Raw genomic sequence first — 22,053 nt, 5'->3', positions numbered from 1 at the left:
CTCCAAACCTCCACTGGATCACATCATCTGACTGTAGTTCAGTAACACCAGTGTTCAGAGTGACAGAATCATTCTCATATTTCAACACTGTATCAGTCACAGCAGCACACAGAAGAGAGAAACACAAACATTATAACACATGAACATTACATTAATAATCATTTCATGATCATGTCAACATAAATCATTATTAAACATTATGCCAGATGTATTTTGTTAGTTAAAATCGATATACTGTAATTGTTTATTAATTTGTGCATTAATTCATGTTAACACTGACAGATAAAACTGCTGATTTTAAATGTGTTAGTAAACACAGACATAAACACACATGTAAGACTAATAATAATGACAAAAGTGTTGGTAGAGCATTGCGCTAACAATGCGAGGTTGTGGGTTCGATCCCAGGGAACACACACTGATAAAAAAAAAAGACATATATAGAGTAATATATATATTATAATATAAATATTTTGTTTAAAGTCCGGGTAAAGAGAATTCTGAGAATTGTTTCTAAACACATTATAGATGTTAGAAATGTATTGCTGAAACACATGACAAAGACTCAGAAGTATGTAGTACTGAATTGTGGAGTTAAACAGTTTTTCACCAATTCTCTTTTAAGGATTTTTTGGAAAAAAATAAAAAAGGGGAAAAAAAAAAAAAAAGAAAAATAAAAAAAAAAAAGACCCAACCCAAAAAAAAAAAAAAAAAAAAAAAAAGAAAAAAAGGATAAAAAAATTTAAAAACACGCTTTCAGGCTCTCACTCTGCCCAACTAAACAAATCTCACGCCAAATAACAGACAATCCACCCGGCTGGTTCGCTATCAGCAATTTCAGCATCTACCTAATCAGCTCAAGAGAGAACCACTACAGATAGATAAAGCTGTCTGTGTTCACACTTGACTTCTTTTTTGAAGCTGTTAGCGTCTGTTTTAAATTCTAATCCTATGAAGTAAACCATGTTTTCAAAATAGCTTTTTTTAAAACGCCAACGTCTTTTTCTGAAGCTCAGAGCGTATTTTCAGGTTGGAAAAAAGTTCAACTCGTAACGTTACACATTCTGCCTGTAGACCTATTAGCCACAATCTCAAATCAAGAAATAACTGTCTTACATTTCTGCTGGCCTGCATGCAAAACTCCGAAAGTGGCATTTCTTTCTGGGTTGATGCTGCTGAAGTCCTGCATGAGGTAAAAAAGTCTGAAATTCGTTTTGAAATTCGCGTACAATGACACTTGCGTTGTCATTGTACGCATACCTTTTAACCTGCTCGTGAATTGTCTATTGATGAATATCGCGCGCATTGACTCGCGCGTGTTTGAATTCAAATCCTACCATAAATGTATTCACATAATTCACATATAGCCTACAGGGCTGGGGACTTCCTACTGGGAGCGATTCGAGTGGGTCCACAGCACTTGAGAGCAAAGAGTCCTGCTTATTTTACCAAGATTTTGATAACTTATTTTATTCACTTGGATGTTTTTTTCTCCATTCAAATTTGGCTGGGTGGTTAATAACACAACTCAGAACACATATTTCAGTGTCACTTTACTCGGACTTTAATATTTACTCTGTTAGAATGTTATAATGTAGAGTCAGTTATCATCACAGAATAAACCCAGACGGGACCCAAACACAAAACAGAGGAGCGTTAACAGCCACAGACTGTCTGTATGTCATCTCACTTACTACACGGCTACTTGACTCACAAGTTATTGAATATGAATCATTGATTTGAAAACTTTTCATTAGCTCAGTTGTAATGAATGCAGAAGACCTTCTGCGAGTAAGACCGTTAATCATTTGTACATAAAGTTTAGATATGTTATTAAAGCGGTTTTGGGGAATAATAGACCTTGGGTTGTTGCAACAGGCCAATCAGCATCGAGTTTTCCAGAGCACCAAATAACATTTGTGTTTATTACTCATGTGCTGTATTTGTGTATTTTTAAGTCATCTGCAGGCTTGAAGTGTGAAGAGGTTTCTCTGTTGACTCGTTCAGTGGTGGACATTGTGTTTGATGAGCTGAATGTATCAATTGTGTAGAACATATAAATATTATTAATAGAATTGAGCATCTTACCTTTGACAATAAGATTGAATTGAGAGTATGATGGTCCTCCACCGGTGATGAGCTGAAGGAATGATTTCTCTCGACTGCTGCTGCTGATCTTTACTTTATACAGTCCAGCGTCTTCTGTTCTGATGTCTCTGATGATGAGAGATCCAGTCTGATCATCCACCTTCAGTCTGTCTGTGAGTCTCTCTTCATCAATGTGGCCCTTAATGAATCTGTACGTTTCATCTCTAAAGATCCACTGGATGACATCATCAGACTGGAGTTTAGTGACATCACACTCTAGAGCGACAGAACCTCCCTTAAGCACTATCTTCTCTTTAACTGTCACACAAACACAAGAGAGAGAAATATAAACATCAGAACTCATCAGTGTTCAGGTGAAGATGATCAACAGTCTCAGATGTTCAGAAGGAATCAAACAAACTGATCTACAAACCACAAATGCACTGTGAGAGACTTTGGATAAAATTGTCTGTTGTCAGGTGTTATCTCTATAAAATGAATGATCATAAACAGTGTCTGATTCTGCTTCTGAAGAATTATATTGTCTAGTAAAAGTATTTTTTGTTATCAATATAATCTTATTTTTGATGCTCTGTGTTTATTTAATGAAACCTTGTATATCAGTTTGATAAAAACAATAAACCGTGTGTAACAGGGGTTCACTCTGCTTCATCTTATGACAAACAAGACCTCTTTCAGATCTGAATTCACTGTAAATCACAGCTACTCGTGGTTTACTGTTTTAGTCAATTTATCAGGACAATCAATCAATAAAATGTATATTTTGATAAAGGTTCAAAAATGAACCCTAACGTTTAAATCTACCATAGTTTTTAAGTTTCTCCAAACAAGAAAGCTTAAAAAAGCTTTTATTAAGTGTGGCATAAAAATGCTAAATGGAAGCAAACTATACGACTATAACAGCCACAGATAAAATTGGTCATAAAGGAAAAGAATGACAAAAAATAAAAAAAGTGTTGAAGCAATATGGCCAAACTCACCAAGTTAATGTACAAACATAATAAAACAGCAGATCTGTGATTTTAAGCTTAAATTACTCAACAAATTCAACAGACTAAAAGATAATTAATTCACTGTTTAAAAAATCATCAAATAAAACTTCAAGAAGAACAAAAAGAAAAACACAAAAACTCTATATTAGAAAAATGTATATATTTGATTTCCTACTGCCGTATCAGCTCTAGATTAAACTCACCATTTCGTTTTTGTAGTTCATAATTAATGCGGCGATACACAATCACACAAATAACAGCAGCAGCCAGCAGGACAAAAATAGCTATTCCCACATTTTCACCTGGAGATAGTCTTCGTTCTGTAATAACAGAAAGACAGAAAATCATATTATATATACACAAATTACAATTACAACACAGCCAAAGACAGAGACGCTTCTGTAACGAAATAGACTTACACCAGGTATCAATAAAGGGATGTCCAAAACCAATCACAAAGATCAGTATCACGGGCTGATCGAGACTTTTTTGTCGATCCTTTCTGATCATTCTCTTACGTCGGCCGTCACACAAGTGTCATAAACAAGAGTGTAACTTGTGACTTAAGCGTATTGTCGATAACCGTGATATTATGGAGGAATTACATGATATGTCTTCATGTTTTTGATCATCATTCACTGTGTATTGCTCTTCTTTGATTTAGAAAAGCACCCTGCACAGCTGTGTTTTTGACGTTTGGTAGTGTTTATGTAATCTAGGCAGTTTGCAGCCCCGTTACTATGACTACAATCTACAGTGAGCAAGGCCACAGTTTTGCCACAATTATGAAAGAAGGATGTGAAGAAGGGGAAACGGGTCATGATGACCACGACATAATCGTGGTGGACGAGATAAGGATATATAAAAGAAATTAAACGAAGATCGCTTTACCACCATTAGAAACGGATGAAAGGGGATGGGCCAAAAAATAAAGCGATAACGCCCACTGCTTAGGGTGAGCGTGTGTGGTGAGCGTGTGTGTTCACTATTCACCGTGGATGGGTTAAATGCAGAGGACAAATTTCAAATATGAGTTGCCCTACATTGACAAAATGACATTCATTTCATTGTTGTTCGTATATTGTGTTCATTCTTTACATATCGCAATAATGTAAGTAACACCACTATATCAGCACTAAATGGCTATTCATGACTAACTCATTCATTGTATCACAGCGTATCATCATAATACCAATAAAACTTCACAAACAAAGATCATTACTGTAAGATCTGATAGATACTATCTTGTTATTGATCCAAAATGATAGCGTCGTGTTGTTCCATCTTGTTCATATGCCAAATGATAGCTCTAACTACCCTTCGGACTCGGGTGTCAGAGGGGAAGAACAGCAGGCAGGAGACGAAGTGATGTTATAATAAAAGGAGCAAAATTTATTCAAGAGAGAAAATCATAGTTGCGTTTAGATGCCCGTTCTAACTCTGTCTCGTACTACGTCAAGAACTCCGCCTGGAGTTCCATCGCTCATTCTAACTCCGTCCAACTTCGTCTGACTAGAAACACATTGAGCAGGTGTTATTATACCAAGATAGAGAGTGGAAAATGACTGCTGCACAACATTGTTACGTGTTGAGAATGAGACCATACATGGAAACTCATATCTACTTGTGAAGACAATACAAATACAGCATACAATGTAACATAGAATATAGGTAGAAAGAAATAAGTATAATCTATAACTAACGATCTAAATATATAGAAAAAATAGTAAAGAATAATAATAAGGAAATTAAATAGAACACAAAATTATCTCAAGTCAGAATAACATCATCTTTAGAAAATGCACACACACACAGGTTGCTTTTAAGAAATTCAGATCCTACGATCTATCATTACAAAACCTAGAAAGAAAACGTAGATGGAATACAGTGCGTTAACTCAGTTCTGTGACGCTATGGTAGAGAGCAAAGGTTTGCGCCTGATTTCTGTCCACATACACCACTTTACAACACACCCACAGACGTCACTGATCAGAAGAATTAGTGGCTGTTCGTTCATTCATTCAAGTATAGATTAACTGAATATCACAGAATGAACTCACTGTCGCCTTGTGAGAAATATTGTCAATAGAAGCACATTATAGCACAGTATAGTTCCTTGAAAAAGAGTGCTTTTTAATGTAATGCTATTTTATAGTTCATGTATGCTGCACTATGTTTACTAGTAGGCTATTAGTTTTGCTTTAGTTGAAGTGAAAGTATTTGTCAAGTATGGTACACTGCAAGCCGTGGACATACACAACCTGGAGCAGCACCAATTGGGCAACTGGGTGTAAGATGCCTTGATTAAGGGCACTGCAGTCATTTCCTGTCAGCAGGGATTTTTTCCTGAGGTGGCCAGGCAGGGACCCGAAATTTCTGTAGGGTGCCACAGAAAACATCTTTATAGAAAACAAAAAAAAGCACTCATCTAAACGTTTTATTGCTAGATATGCTCCTGTACACGGATTAATACATGACGACATCGTATTTCTCCAACACGAACGCTTGTCAAAATGGAAGATTATTATCAAACCAGTCGTCTAAAGACTGACCAATACAAAACAATAATGTATGAATGAAGGGCCCCATCCGATCTAACATTTATACTCACTCATTTGTGGATGCAATATGGTGGGTTACATGTTAGGTGTGCCTGCAGTGTAAGGACATAAAAATGGTTCAATCTCAGGTAATATAAACAGTTAGGTTCATTTTGTAAGGTATTTCTACACCACTCACAACATAGTTTTGTATGCTATATTCCATTTTGGTCAATAAATCCTTCAAAATGTTACAAATTGTACCTTTAACAGAGCACATGAGCACACACCGATCCGCCTTTGATCTCGCAGATGTCTGATCCACTAGGTGATAACTGTCGGTTAACTGCTGACTGCAGTCACCTATTCTTGGGTTATGTGTTCGGGTTTAGGCTACCTTAAGTGCTGTTGCTTTTGCACCCGCATGACTTTGACCACTGAGTGTGGTGTCTCGCGGTCTTTAAGTGCTCTTTGTCGGTAATCACGCATGAAGACGCATGTTAAGAGGGGGGTGGCCAGTGTGGTGGCCGTGGCATGTTCCACGGTGGCCGCGGCCACCACTGGCCACTCCCTTGCTACGCCCCTGCCTGTCAGCATTGGGAATAAAACCTGTGACCATTGGGTATCAAGTCTGACTCCCTAACCATTAGGCCATGACTGCCCAAATCAATTTCTGATTTTCAAAGGCAAGCCACTCTTGAAGCTCAAGCTTTTAGCCAGGACACCTAAACATGCCCATTGCCAACACCTTCAGCAGAAAGCTGCATTACGCTGAACTGTTAATAATATAAAACGAATTCATACGAGCAAGTATATTTTGTTTACAAAAATAGAACACTTATTGGAAAAAACTGGATTCATTCAATGTTTTTGTAATACATCGTAATAGATTTTCAGTTGTCAATTATATACACACTGGATTTATTTAATTGCATTAATGTATTTTCTGCATACTTCAAGTACTAGTATCGGATCAAGACTCAATATTGGCAGATACTCATAATTAAATGACTTGGATCAGATTGGGGGCACAAAAAAACCTGATCGGGACGTCCTAAATGTCAAAGTACGGTTTTAAAATACAGTAAACTCTCAAATAAAAAGGGTAAAGCAAGATGTTATTTTTTCATGATCTGATGAAAATTATTCACACACAACTGATATCGATAACTGTTATTATACTGTTACTGTAATAACTGTTACAATAACAGAATTATAATACTCACCACTGACAGAAACAATAATTCTCTTGTATAATGTCTGTTTGCTGTTACTGCTGATCTTCAGTTTATACTCTCCAGAATCTGATATTCGGACAGCACTGATGGTGAGAGATCCGGTCTGATCATCCATCATCAGTCTGCCTCTGAATCTCCCGTCATCTTCATTTATTGAACTCTTATTGTCTTCTTTATCATCTTTAGCCAAGAGAAGACCATTATCTCCAAACCTCCACACTGTCAGATCCCCGGTCTGTGTTTGAACACCAGTTTTTAGAGTAATAGACTCTCCCTCTGTCTTCAACTCAGTCTTGGATTCACCTGCACTGGGATCAGTAAAATGTGGGACACCTAAAGAAGGTGCACAAACAGAGATTGGTATTAACATTTCTGAGCACTGTCAGTGACACTAGAATCTGCTTCACAGTCAGTCAGTTCCGCTGAGTTTGACCTGAACAAAGATATCAGTTTTGTTTATGGTTATGACTCCGTCAATCATATGGTTTCATTTCTGTTATTACACGGCTCATTTGAATGCTTGATTCTGATTGGCCAGTCGCGACATTCCAAGGGTTGTTATTATAAAAAAACAACCGCTCAAAACTAATAACACCCTGTAACCCGAATGCTGCAAATCATTTTGAGAGGGGCAGTTTAATATTACACAAAAATTAATTATAAATATATCTTTTAATAACATGACATTATATTTACTAATGATTAAACCAATGTGCCTGTTCGTGACATTTGAACGTAATTTCTTACTTTAAAACCAAAACTAAACAGCTTTAAATCGCGGAAGGTCTGCATTCAGTAAAAATAAGCTAATCAAATATTTCAAATTCACATTTTATGTCCAGTTTTTTTCTCATGTGGCAAGTAGCCGTGAAATAAGAGGGATAATGTACACGCATCCGGCTGTTATGGCAGAATAAACCCCGACAGTGTGATCAGAGGCTGACTTGAAGCAGAGGATAACAGCTGTCTGTCTGTACATTTTCCCACTTATTACACGGCTATTCTTCTTACCACATGAGAAATTATGAGAATATGAATTTGAAATATTTGATTAGCTTATTTAATGTTTTCATTACAAATTTCAAACTTTCCGCGAAGAAAAATTGTTCAAACAAAACACAAACCTTTGCCTCACAAGATGACGCCAGATCAGATTTTAGGGGTTAAAGCAAAAAAAAACTTTTGACTGAAACTTTTTCCTCGGCCAAACCCCATTCCACAGCCACACCTGTCACACACCCAGTTTCAATGTTTTCAATCTAATGCTTTGACAAGACTTGACTCTTTGTAAATAATTAACCATTTGCATAACTTTTTAAGTTGTTATTCCTCAAATAATGAAAGTCAACAGAGAATGCTTTTGTCGCAAAGTAAGCTAATTTCACAAACTATACAGAGCGCAACGCTAAGGATTTTACCTGCTGGCCCGGTCGGGCAAGTGATTCAAATTTTTACTGGCCCCACCACAAAAAAGTAATCAATAAATAGCATTGTCTAGTTGTTTGTTTGTTGTTGTTTTTACCTATGTAATTTTAATAAATAAGGTCATGACACCACAAAAACTATTAGCCTAAATCACAGACATTTAAAATATTGTTAAAGACAACTAATCCGCAGGTGATCAAATAAGAACAAGTAATCAAAGTATGTGCAAAAGCACAAATAAATGAAATAAAGCAAACATACAAATAAAAAAATCAGTGTTTTTTGGGTGTTTCAGGTCGGTCTGACATTAGTTATCAGCTACAGAAATGAAATAATGCGTTATGGTATTCACTGTATTAATTAAATATAGATTAAACCTTAGTAAAGTTCTAATTTAACCAGTCAGGATGTTTGTTTTTTGTCTTTGTCCTTTGTTGAACATTAAAAACAGAGATGTTTATTATGCTGCTGCCCCTTTAAGAGATGCACAGATCTATACTGTAAGGGGCCATTCACACAGAATGCGTTTTTTCCATTCCAATGTGCTACTTTTCCATTACGTTTTTAAGACGGCGTGTCAAATTTGTTCCCTTACGAAAATTAACCATGGTCTTACTACACTTAAAACAAATAAAAACATGATTATTATAGTTAAACAATATTTTACCACAAAATAACCATGGTTTTGTTCGAGAATTAACCTCTAGTTGTCCATTTCTTGTCTCATGTCGAGGATCTGTGACGTGAAATAAGAACGGAAGTATGCAAAGGGAATTTTGTTTTCACAGAAAACTGTACGGCTTGGACGGCATCCGTCAAAGGGTCAATATCGCTATAAAGTGCCTTTGGTGTCCTCATAAGAATCACGGAGCCATGATGAACATAATGCAGAATAATGACATTTAGAGGTTATTATAAATGGCCAAATATTTACACACACGTTTTTTCTCATTTTATAACATTTTCTTTGATTCGATGTATGTGATTTTGGCATGTCCCACATACTGCTCAGCTAACTACATTGAGTGTAATAAGTGAATAAAATACATAAAATTAACAATAAATACGTTAAAATATATTTTTTTTCGTGAAGCTTTATATTATATATTCATGATAATATTAAGTATTTTGCAAGTGTCCCTGAAATTGCTGTCCACCCTTTCATATGAATGCTCCTTAAAGAAACCAACTGATGTACTCAGTGACATCCCTTCTCCCCTTTTGCCTTTCGGCAGTGGAGGTCTTCTGCACACACAGTTAATATCTACACTTATATTTCCCAATTTTCATCATATTGTGTTTGTAGTTGAATGTTGTCAAGCTTAACATGTCCACCCTGTCATAGTGAAATAATACATTCAAAATATATATATATTAAACAGTCAGCTTCAAGAGTGAATCACTTTGCTAACTGAAGGCACACCATGTGTTTGTGGCACACTCTAATGCTAACTTTAGCCAAAAATGTCCACACTGTGATTGTCTGCCCCGTCACCAAAATAACATTTAATATTAAATATGATATAATACAATAGTTATAACACAACCGTAGCTAAATGCTATTCAAGAGGATGATATGAAAATTTTTGGCAAAATTGGTATCAGCAGGTGTATTCATGATGATACGTTTTAATTTATTCTACTTTGAATTTGACAGGGTGGACATTTTTGTGGTTTGCGCATATAGGGTCTGCTTGCAGTTTAATAATAAAAAGTGTGACCAAATTTCTTACATCCTAAGGTCTCCTTAATACAACAGATATTAAGTTAGAGGGAAAATCTCAGATTTTGTGGAAGTTGTGAAGTCTCAAAGGCATTTTATAGTGATAATGACCCCAAAAATAGACTAGGAGCGTATCTGGTATAAACAAAAGCATTGATTAGAGTGACCGCGATCAGCTCCTGTGGCCGGGTCAGAGCCGTAACGTGCCGCACACGTGTGCAGTGTAATGAGGGGTTATTAACGCGCTCCACTGCCAATCAATAACTGCGAATGCTTAAATATCCAGTCTCCTAACATGCAATCAATGCTATCAAACTGAAGAGCAGCCAAAACAACCCTGTTGAAAAAAACATAGAAACCCAACAGAAACCATCACAGAAATTCTAATGGCTTACATTTGAATTGGTTTTAATAGAAACTGTAATGGTTCTACTGGTATGTGATGGATTCTATTGGTGGGATGTTAAATCCTACTGGAATAATGCCAAAAACACACTACAAAAATGAATTTTGTAATGGTTTTAATGGAAAAAGCTAATGGTTCATAATGGTATTTTATTGTAAACCATTAGAATTTCTGTAATGGTTTCTGTTGGGATTCTATTGATTTTTCCAGCAGGGAAGAACCCTGCTGAAAAAAACAATAGAAACCATTAAAGAAGTTGAAATGGTTTTGATGGTTTTAAAAGGATTTGTATTGGTTTCAATGAAAACTATAATTGTTCTACTGGTGTGTGATGGAATCTATTGGTGGCATGTTTAATTCTACTGGAATAATGCCCAAAACACACTAGAAAAATGCATTTTGTAGTGGTTTTAATGGAAACAGCCCATGGTTCATAATGGTATTTTAATGGAAACCATTAGAATTTCTCTAATGGTTTCTGTTGGGTTTCTATTCTATGGTTTTTTTTAGCAGAGCAAAACACAATAAAAAATGTAATGGATTTATTGGTTATAATGGGAACTGTATTGGTTTTAATGGAAACTATAATAGGGTCGACTGATATGTGATGGATTCTATTGGTGGGACGTTCAAAAATACCTCACGTGATCCACAGCAAGTTGTATTTATAGCTCTTTTTTTTACATTTTTTATATAAAAAGTATTGCAATCGTATATAAATATATATAGTATCGTGACTCATCTATTGTTACGAACACCGATAAAGCCTAGGGGTAAACAAGGTTGTGACAAAAATGATTAAGACTGACGGTCACTTCAATCCCCTGATCCAGAAAGGCACCAAACACAAGATAAATAATATTGTTTTTAATTTGCAACAAAAAGGAGTAACAAAGGAAGCATCTCTTCAGGAGAGGGCAAGGCCAACACGAAAAAAACTGCCAAGATAAAACTTACAGTAAATAACCTGTGTCAAAAGAAAAAGAAATCAACAATATTAACTCTCCTTTACTAACAAAAGACAAAAAGTAGAGTTCAAAGAAAATGGCACCCTCTCCTTGCCGCTTCCTAAAAGTACTGTATAACAAAGACACAAGATTAAAGAATAAACAAAAATAATCAAAAAGATTCAAGGTAAGTTACTGTTGGAAATCCGGCACTCTTTTACAATGGCAATAAAGCCATCCATTCACAAAGTTGAGAGAAATAAGCACACTTGGTCACACAAAGCTCCACCAAAGAATAATTCTGGATCAGGACAAAGAGTGAAGCTCATTACCATCAGCACTCCAGCACTGCTTCATCTCCATTAATACACTCACACCACAGGGTTCACACACCAGATCCAAGATGAGCATCAGCTGGAGCTCAATCTACAGTCCTCAACTGAACAAGAGAGAGAGAACATGAGAAAGAACAGCAACACACAACACATCCACTAGAGGGAGAACAATCCCCAAAAATAATACATTCACAGAAAATACGTCCAGGACGTAACATCTATCAGCCCTACTGTTTACCTTCATTTCAGAAATAATGATTAATTTTACAAGGATACTGGCTATGGGCACATACGGGCATAACAGATGAGAGCTTTCATACCGCACGCTGAAACAAAGCGGCACGTAAGCAGCAGTGCTACTCTGCTCACGCTCAAAGTGAATCTTTATGGTCAAAATGCACACGGATTGACAGGAAAAAGTAACACTTTTCCCTTTAAAGCGTGTAAGAGGTGTCTAATGTGTTTTTAACAGTCGCCATGACTGTCGATGGCCAATACCACAACAGCACTAGGGCTGCGTCTCGATTCAGATGTTACGATTCGATTTCGATTCTCATGCTCTCGATTCGATTCGGTTCAATGCATGCATACAAATAAAAATCATATAGATATTTCTAAAAAAATTTGGTTGGAAGAATAAGGGGCCATTCACAAACACACGTTTTACTCAAAGACGCGTTCTGTGTGAATGGCCCCTTTCAGAGCCGTCGATCTCCATACAATAAGAGTGTCTCTCTGCCCGTACCTTGATTATGGTAGGTGATGGACCGGGCAGGGAGGAGGTATGCCTAAGAGAACGAACGGCAGCTTTGTGTGCGCCTTCTGTACGGTTGTAAAGGCAAAAAAGTGCAAGTTCAATCAGAAGTTTTTATGGCATACTACACACATACAGGCACATGGCAGTTTCACTTTTTTTACACCAGGATCGGAGCGAGCAGACACCCTCCCTCATTTCGCCAAGCCCATCTCCATTTGTTTTTAACGGACTTGTCGATGAGTGACACATCCGGACCTTCCTCCCAAAGCAACGCGTCCATAACTGACATGCTAGCGTAAAAGGTATGCCCCCTCTCCCGCCACCACACGCGCGTGTGTGCACATCTGACCAATTAGAAGTGATTGTGCGGTTAAGGGCCAGCTGTTTTGGTGAAATGACTGAATATAACTGAAATGAGTAGCTGAGCCGGTAGAACAACAACAACATCACGCTACATGTTACTTTGCCACTCATTTTTTACAAGTGACAGGAATCCGTCGCTACAACTTTAAGCCCAGAGATTGTTGGAGCAGACTGATACTAAACACAAGTAGTACGGCCACGTGTTATTAGTTTGGAGCGGTTGTTATCGGGGAATAAAAAACCTTAGAATGTCACTACTGGCCAATCAGAATCAAGCATTCCAGCGAGCAGTGTAATAATCAGTTATACATTAAAGTTACAGTGAATACCAAGCTTACCATAGACCTCAATGCTGAACTTCCTTTGTGTAACTCCAGTGGGTCTTACTATCTGTGCTTTATAAAGCCCCGAGTGTTTGATTCTCATGTTCTTGATGGTGAGATCTCCAGTCTGAATGTTTGATATCTGCAGTCTGTCAGAAAATGTTCCGTCAGCCGAATCTTTATATGAGGGCACATTCTGATCAATGTGAACTAGAAGACTGGAAGAGCCATCGGGACCAAACCTCCACCGTATCTCATCATCTTTCTGTATGTCAGTAACATTAGTGTGTAGAGTGACAGAATCTCCCTCCATCACTATCTTCACTTCATCTGGATCACCAAACACACCTGGAGACACAAACATTAAATCACAGATGAAGTCTATACAAACGGAAACACTAACAGCAGTTACTGCGGGTGGTTTTAGTAACCAGATCTTTGTAAAATGAGATCATAGTCTCATGTAATAAATATGATTTTACTTGTTCAGATAAGCCTTGACAGATTTGTCTAATGAGAGAAAAGAAATTTCATAGATTTTTTTGACAGAAGTGTGTAAAATGTTTTATAAAGCATAAAAACAAATATGCGATCAATATATGCGAGATTTAGTGATAGCACAGCACTGGTTTAAGATATTGATTTCAGTTCAAAAAGTTATGTTGACATAAAATATGAGGCTCTCATACAGTAATATTTTACTTTATTTAAAATGACAAAAGCATTTTATTTAAAATATACATCATTAAATGCAAAAGGTCTGGCAGTGCTCAATGGGTACATTTATGTAAGCACACCCCTGTTCCCATTTAGCTCACAACATGTTTTTATTGAAAATTCTTGTTTATTTGAAACGTTTTTAAGAAATAATTGACATGTTTTATTTGAAGGTACAGAGTCAATCACAAAAAATCAGACCACTAAAATAATTTATATTTTCATATTAATGCTATATTTTCACAGAATGTTCTTCACATTAGGATGTGGAGAAGAGTTAATCATCACAACAAATGGCTTGAGATGGGTTTCACAGGCAGGATCTAGGGATGTTTTATGTTTTGGTTTTAAACCATGATTCATTTTCAAAAGGGAGATGAGGCAACACATTCTCACTCCCGACTCCTCACATATTGACGCCTGGTCAGTACCCCTTTGGCGTTGCTTTTCGATGTGCAGGGCACGCAAATTTGACAGTCGTTAAGAAATTGTATATTGGATATAATTTGCAATGATGTGCCGTTACGAAAATTAACCATTTTTTTGTGGTAGAAGTGTAGTAACCATGTTTTAACTGGTTTTTTTAAAGCATGGTTTTCTAAACCATGGTTATTTTGAGGTAACCACGGTTTTACTACAGTAACCATGTTTTTTATGGGATGCAATTCATACATTTACATTTATATTTAATCATTTGGCAGACGCTTTGATCCAAAGCGACTTACAAGTAGGAGAGCGTATAAACATTTTGTCAACACGCTAAACAGTACCGTTAGTTCACACGGCCATGCTACTAGGAGGATTAAAGCTGGAGTCAGCAAACGACAGAATGAACAACAAGGGTTTTTCTTAAAGACAAAAGACATAGACAGTTATTGGTTAGTCAAATAACTGTGGAACAGGTATGTTTTGAGCTTTTTTTGAAAGTTGTGAAGGATGCTGCAGTTTGGGTGGAGGCTGGCAGTTCAGTCCAACAGGGGAAGCCAATGAGTGAAGGTTTTTACAAGCGATTTGGTGCCTCGCTGTGATGGAACAACTAGACGTCGCTCATTTTCAGACCGAAGATGACGGCTGGGGATGTAGACCTGGAGCAGTGAGTTGAGGCAAAGGAGCGAATTTGTCGTTATCATTCTGAAGGCCAGTGTCAGAGATTTAAACTTGATGTGGGCGGCAACTGGCAGCCAGTGAAGTGAAATCAGGAGGGGTGTTACATGGGTTCTTTTAGGCTGATTGAAAACTAGACGTGCAGCTGCATTCTGGATCATTTGCAGGGGCTTGACTGCATTGGTTGGAAGGCCGGCCAGTAGAGAATTGCAGTAGTCCAGTCTTGATATGACCATGCTCCGACAGGAACGGACTGATTTTCCTGATGTTGTAGATCATATACCTGCAAGTTCGAATGGTTGCTGCGATGTGAGAGGTGAATTTCAGCTGGTAGTCCAGCATCAACCCCAGGTTCCTCGCAGACTTGGTAGGTGTTATAGTTGAGGATCCGAGCTGAACAGTAAGGTGGTGTTCAATTGATGGGTGGGCCGGTATTACCAGGAGTTCTGTATTGGAGAGGTTGAGTTGGAGGTGATGCTCTTTCATCCAAGAAGGGATGTCCAGAAGGCAGGCAGAGACGGGGCAGAGATGGTGGGGTCATCTGGCTGAAAAGAGAAATAAATCTGCGTACCATCTGCATAAAAATGGTAAGAGAACCCATGTGCCTTAATAATTGGACCCAGGGAGGTGGTATATATAGAAAAGAGGAGAGGGGCAAGAACTGATCCCTGAGGAACACCAGTTGTCAGCAGATGAGATCTGGATGTCTCGCCTCTCCAGGATACATTTACATTTATGCATTCGGCAGATGCTTTTATCCAAAGCGACTTACATTGCATTATACTATACATTTGTTTCTAAGTATGTGCAATACCTGGGATCGTACCCATAACCTTGGCGTTGCTAACGCCATGCTCTAACCACTGAGCTACAGAAAAGCCTTAAAGGAGCTGCCTGTGAGATAAGAGTCAGACAGCTGGGTGCAGTTCCAGAGGTGCCTAGTTTGGAGAGAGTGGACAGCAGCATCTGGTGGTTCACAGTGTCAAATGCAGCAGAGAGGTCAAGCAGAATAAGAACAGAGGACAAAGACTTAGCCCTTGCCTGCCGTAGGTTTTCAACGACAGACAGGACAGCGGTCTCCATAGAATGTTCTTTCTTGAAGCCGGATTGTTGACTGTCCAGAAGGTCGTGCTGTGAGAGATAAGCCGAGAATAGGTTAAATACTACCCTTTTGAGAGCCTTGTAAAGTAAAGGCAGGAGTGAGATCATTTTGAATTCATCTCAAAATAATTAACAAATGCATGCACAGTCATCCGTGAACGTGTTCTACATTTATTTTACTATCCACAAACAAATATCTTATGATTTTACTCTGTGAAATTTAGATTTTAATAAATAGAGACAGATTTGTGAATACAAATGTTGAATTTTGTGTTAATATATAATCATTTTGCGCATACAAAGGACAAGGTGTGCATTTGAGGATCAGGCGACACTCATGAATTCATCCCAGTGTTTTCCCTACCATTTATTTTATTTACACGGCGGCATGTCATTTCTGTTTCTACATCGTTTACAATTCTCCTGAGCGCGTGCCGTAAAATAAGTTGCGTCAAACGCCTGAAAAGCAAGCAGATAAATATTTTTGTGTTTTTAAACGCTCCCATGGTGGTAAAAATGGTAACATTCGCTCTCCTGCTTCGAGTCCAAGTACAGAAAAGAGGCACGCCCTGCCCCTGACAAGCAGCAACAGTCCAGTCACTATCAGATGATAGGTTTTCACCTAGCGTGGCTTCGTTCCATCCGCACCGCGAGACAAAATTCAAAACATCAGACTATAACTGTAGTTTAAATTGAGCAGCGCGTCTAACATAACTGAGCTGTACACATCACGCGCACTCATTTATGTTGATCATATTTTGCAGCTATATCTTCTAATATCTTATTTAGTGACAAACGCGCTTCATTTTAACCCTTTCTGCTCCGTGAGCACTGCTTCCCCCGCCAAAGACGCTTCACATATAAAAACCTGCAGACACCAAAAGCAGGTAAATAAATGGACAATTTTACTGTAAAGCTTAAGTAAAAGCATTTTATAAAGGAGCTGTCATGGTGTCTGCCGTTGCAAAGCAACCATGAGCCGCACTCGCCGTGAAGATGAGAAGGTTTCGGCAAAGGATAAATGTATTTTCAGCAGTTCCAAGCCTGGAAAAAGCAGCGAGTCGCACCACATGAATGAACGACAGCATTGCTCTCTGCTTGAGTACACCTGCCGCGTGTCTACATTTAAAATAACAAACTATCACATGCAAAATGTAAACGGCCCCTAAGTGATTCGTACATGGCACAGTAATAACAAAACATACACTCCATAAAAAAATGAAAATTCAACAAACAGAGCAGTGTGTCATGAAATTGTTTTGGCTTGCTTATGTGAAAAAAAACAGAGATTATAAAGTAAATTTTTGCGAACGACAACCAAATGTCAAATATAAAACTAACTTATCTGCAGTCTTTCACGGCACCGAGTTCTGTAAAGCTCAATGAGACTGCCATCTAGTGGTAGTTGCTTTTCTTATGCATGGTTGTGTGCGGATCGGAAGTTATTTGTGTGTGGATTGTCCATCGCAGAATCGTGAAAAGAAAGTCTCAAAATCCAAATGCACAGAACTGGATGCAACTGATCCACAAATGCACACCTTGTCCTTGGTATGTGCAAAATGATTATATATTAACAAAATACAATATTTGTTTTCACAAATCTGTCTCTATTTGTACAAATCGCCTCATGTTTATTAAAATAAAAAATTTAACAGTAAAATACATGTGGAACATGCATCACATTCACGGATGACTGTGCATGCATTTGTTAATAATTTTGAGATTAATTTAACTCCATAGTTTTTTTGTTTCAAGGGTAGTACAACCATGGTTAATTTTCGAAGGGGTGTCAGGGTTTGATTAAAGTTGAACCGCCAGGATGATTGCTCCCTATAAGCAGACTACGCAGGGCCTCTGCACCACCAGGGGGCCCCCTTGAGTACCGAATTAAAACTATACTATACGATATTTTTATAACTTGCGGATTAAACATTACAGGAATCATTTGGAAATTTCCTTTATAATACTTCATTTATTTAATTACTTTGACATACTCGGTCTCGGACATCATGTAGTGCGCGGCAGGTGATGACATGCACGTGATGATGCACGTTATATGACCATGGCTATAAAACGGAGCTATCCGTCTGTAGCGGAAAAAACGCGAATCAAAACAACAAGAAAGCATGTGTTGTACTATTTTCAAAGTCTTATTTGGTTTTGCCAAATTATGCAAGTACAGATTTACAAATCCAGTAGGCTATTTATCCAGTGCCGTAAAGTTGGTTTGACGTTGGACGTTCGTTAGTCTGAATTTAGGGAACGTCTCCAAAGTTACAAAGGCTACACATGAACATACACGTTTCTAACTTCAATAGCATTTAAAGGAATGACTTGGTCACAAAACCAACTGTACAGTGTTCATGAGGGTGTCACCACTGCAATCCACTGTATTTTGTTTGCCCATGATGATATGTCATTTTTGTGTCATCACATTTAGAGAATTATTGATGTGTTTTCGTATGCTTAGCTTTCTTGAGTAAACTAAATGTATCATGTTTTATTTTTGTTAATCACTCATTTGGTTAAAGCTTTTTTTCGACAGCCGGATGGTTCCAGAGCCACGTTTTACTTTGGGTAAATAATTATTTACATGTGAATTTAATTTTAAACTTAATTGTTCTAACTGTCGGTTTAATGATTTTTTTGTCTTTCAGTTTTTATTCATTTAAGTGTGTTAATTGATTTATTATTTTTATTTCTTATAGTTTACAGTTATGTTTACTTAAATGTAACTATGACAAGGGCCCCCACAAAGGTTTGCGTAGGGCCCCCAGACGCCTAGGATCGGCACTGCATGACGCTATTCAGGCAGTTTGAACAAGTAATGTAACAGTATAATTAACGTAATATAAAACACATGATACAAGCAGTCATCAGATGTGAAAGTGAAGCCACGCCCTATGTTGCAGTGGCGCCGCCATCTTGGGAAGGTCATCCTCCACTGCTATTATAGATTTGATATGTACCGTAAATTGTTTTATTTGATATATGGAGAAATCGAAAGTGAAAGAACCAAAGGATTTTCCTGAACGACTCTGCATAATGCTATTGCAGTTTTTAACAGCAAGACCGACCTACCATAGTTATATTTCATAAACAAAATGCTGCATTAAAGCACTAGCAGCGACCCTCCCAAGATGGTGCAACATTCGGGCGTGACATCGAATAACAAGCTCTATAGGGACGTTCACCGTAGATAGAAATGAGACTGTTCTGTCAAATATTATTTTTATATAGCTACTACGTTAGCTATCTTTAAAACTAGGTAAACAAATATTTTAAATATGCACAAAATATCGCAGAACGCTTTGCGCTTCCAATAGGTAGAAAATAGCATTTGCATGAACGAACGAGGCATTTATATAGGCATTTATATAGGCTTTACAATCATATGAGGGGGGTCTCTCCTCGACCACCACGTGTGCACATACACCCGGATGATGAGACTGCAACCACGATACATACAGGGGCCAGTGCGCTCACCACACACCAGCTTTGGTGGAGAGCCAATTTTGAGGGTGGGGTTATTATTAGTTTGCAGCACAAAGGACATGGGTTAGATTCTCCGGTAAACAATTGTATAGCTTGAACGCACTGTAAATAACATTGGATAAAACCGTCTGGCCAAGGCATGAATGTAAATGTTTCCCTATAAAAACGACCAAACCAGTACACAAAACTCACAAACCAGTCAACTGAAATCTCCCAGCAAACCTAAAGTTGTGTATCAGCAATGCATGCAGCATGTCGAATGTTTTGTCGCGCTTGAATTGCTTAATTTTGGGCTTGAATGCGAGCGCACCGTATCCCGTTACAAATTGAAACCGAAAGCATGAATATAAATAGAAACCAAACACTTACCGCAAACAAGTAATACAAACATAAAACAATTCTTCATTTTAATGTTGATCGGAGTCATTTTTGTAAACATAGGCAGTTGATGTTACAGACTCTCGGCTGTTTCCATAGTTTCGGAGCCGCACCCACAACCCCCGACTGCGCTAACCGCTAACAAAACACCTCATTTAGGTCAAAACATAGATTCTTTATTAATACGTCGACTAATCTTATTTGCTATTTAAAAAAAATCTGTAATGCCACCGAAATAATCCATTAACCGAAAAGTCTGTTATCCGAGTCAAAGCATCTTTCGTGTGGTGGTAATCTTCTTCTTCTTATTGTTTTACGGCGGTTGGTATCCAGCGTCTCGGTGCATTACCGCCACCTTCTGCTCCGGAGTGCGGATCACAGAATATGTTCACAGACTAAATCAGCGGTTTGCAACCTAAAGGCTAAGCCTTTTTAAATCTTATAAGAGTTTAAAACTGTGAGAGACCACAAACATGACGACAAAAACACGTAGATTTAATCGCTTTGCTCCTATAATGTGTGACGAAGACAGCACAGCACACAAAGACAGATGAAAACAGGGAATCACTCAAATTCTCTCAAAAGTTGTATTATTATTTCACTGTATGTTTATTATATATGTGTTCAGTATAAACAAATGTGTACATTTAACCTTTTGTGTGATTTTACACATATTATTTATCTTTGAGAAATTATATTACAACTTTAAAATATTGTTGTATTTAAGTCTTCACAGTAATTAAAAAAGAATATTAAGACTGTTTTGTAAAAAATAGCTGCTGACATTATCACCTGAAAGAGTCCACTGGACCTATTTTTCCTGCCTATCTTAAAGCATCAGCACAGTCGGACTCCTACCACTTGTGATACAGCGGATTCATGGGTCCGTCACTTGCCCATAACCAGATTTTTTTATTGAAGTTATTCGTAATTGCGATGATAGTGTTTGGACTGCTTTTGACAGAAAATTCGCAGAAAAAGAAAAGGTTTGGTTGGCGTAGTGACGGTTGTTATACTTCTGTTCTGTCAGATGGCTTTCTGATTGGGTATCGTTTCGTTCCACATGACAATCAACAGAGTTCTTGTGCGTTTGTTCTCAGGGTTTCCTCCACACATCAGGATTTCTGCACATAAGGACATCAGAGCCGCCCCGTTCTTCCGGTCGGGTTCATTCACTCTTAACACGCATCACACCACAGGACAATCTGATAAGATCATCTGTAGAGCCGTTTAAGATCATCAGGACTTTACCTAGGAATCATATTATGTTCCAAAATCTACCTCTGGAGTATCAACAACCAAATAGGAATGCTATAGGCCATACTACAGACTGACAAAACTCCTTTCCAAACACACATAGTTCTCTCACAATCTCAAACCCAATCAAAAATGTATGTGCTTCCCTCTTTCCCAACTTGCTTGCAACACCTTCTGATTAGATCATTTCCATCATGTCCCATTAAATTGATCAAGATTAACCGACCGTCAACACCATAAACATTTAGAAGAGCAATGCAAATCTTGTAAGATTCAGTTTATTAAACCACTAAACATGTTTTGCTCGAGTAGAAATGTTTCCTCAAGGGTTTGCTTTGTGTTGCAATCAGGTACAAAAGAAATATCAATAGTTTAAGCGTACAAGGACACCTGGTTCCTATGTAAGTCATAAGGATCACTGTCGAGTCCAACTGCTTTTAATTTCAGCAAATAATTGCGTGTTTTGGTCCCGGTTCCTTTGTTTCTCCTATTGACGGCAGCCATTTTGCTGAATACTTTGCATTATGTGCAAAAATATTACAAATATGTGTGCATTTTTTGCTCGGTTTCGCACACTTTTAATTGAGTTTTAACACTTTATTTCAATAATAAAGCTGATAAATCACATGAGTCTATATTGCACTCGCAGCTGTACTGTATAAAAAAGACCAAAGCTGCAAATCCCTAAAAATGGATTTAAATTTTTTTAATTCGCCTACTACATTATTAATATTATATAGCATAACTCCCTGTCATCATATCCTTCCAACACATTATTTATTTGTGGTATATGCGTCTGTACTGTCTTCTTGTTACTCTTGGTTACGAGACCTCTCAAACACT

General features: G+C 37.7%; 1 protein-coding gene across 2 annotated transcripts in view; it reads right to left on the bottom strand.

Moving 5' to 3' along the window:
• LOC130550530 (uncharacterized) overlaps positions 1-20,279 on the bottom strand; it is a 22,977-nt gene extending 2,698 nt beyond the window's left edge. Inside the window, exons 1-6 of one of the 2 annotated variants that reach the window (XM_057328024.1) lie at positions 19,945-20,279; positions 13,401-13,506; positions 13,174-13,307; positions 6,868-7,212; positions 3,305-3,421; positions 2,089-2,406 (exon numbers count right to left, since the gene is read on the bottom strand). In XM_057328024.1, coding sequence (XP_057184007.1) covers positions 2,089-2,406; positions 3,305-3,421; positions 6,868-7,212; positions 13,174-13,307; positions 13,401-13,506; positions 19,945-20,014 — 1,090 coding nt within the window. In that variant the 5' untranslated portion in view covers positions 20,015-20,279. Of the gene's footprint in view, positions 1-2,088; positions 2,407-3,304; positions 3,422-6,867; positions 7,213-13,173; positions 13,507-19,944 lie in introns of both variants that reach the window. The other variant, XM_057328023.1, reaches the window with a different exon arrangement.
• Between the last annotated feature and the right edge of the window lie 1,774 nt (positions 20,280-22,053).

The sequence above is a fragment of the Triplophysa rosa genome, unplaced genomic scaffold, assembly GCF_024868665.1.
Source record: "Triplophysa rosa unplaced genomic scaffold, Trosa_1v2 scaffold353_ERROPOS49503+, whole genome shotgun sequence".
Taxonomy (NCBI): Eukaryota; Metazoa; Chordata; class Actinopteri; order Cypriniformes; family Nemacheilidae; genus Triplophysa; species Triplophysa rosa.
This window is presented reverse-complemented; position numbering and strand designations above follow the sequence as displayed.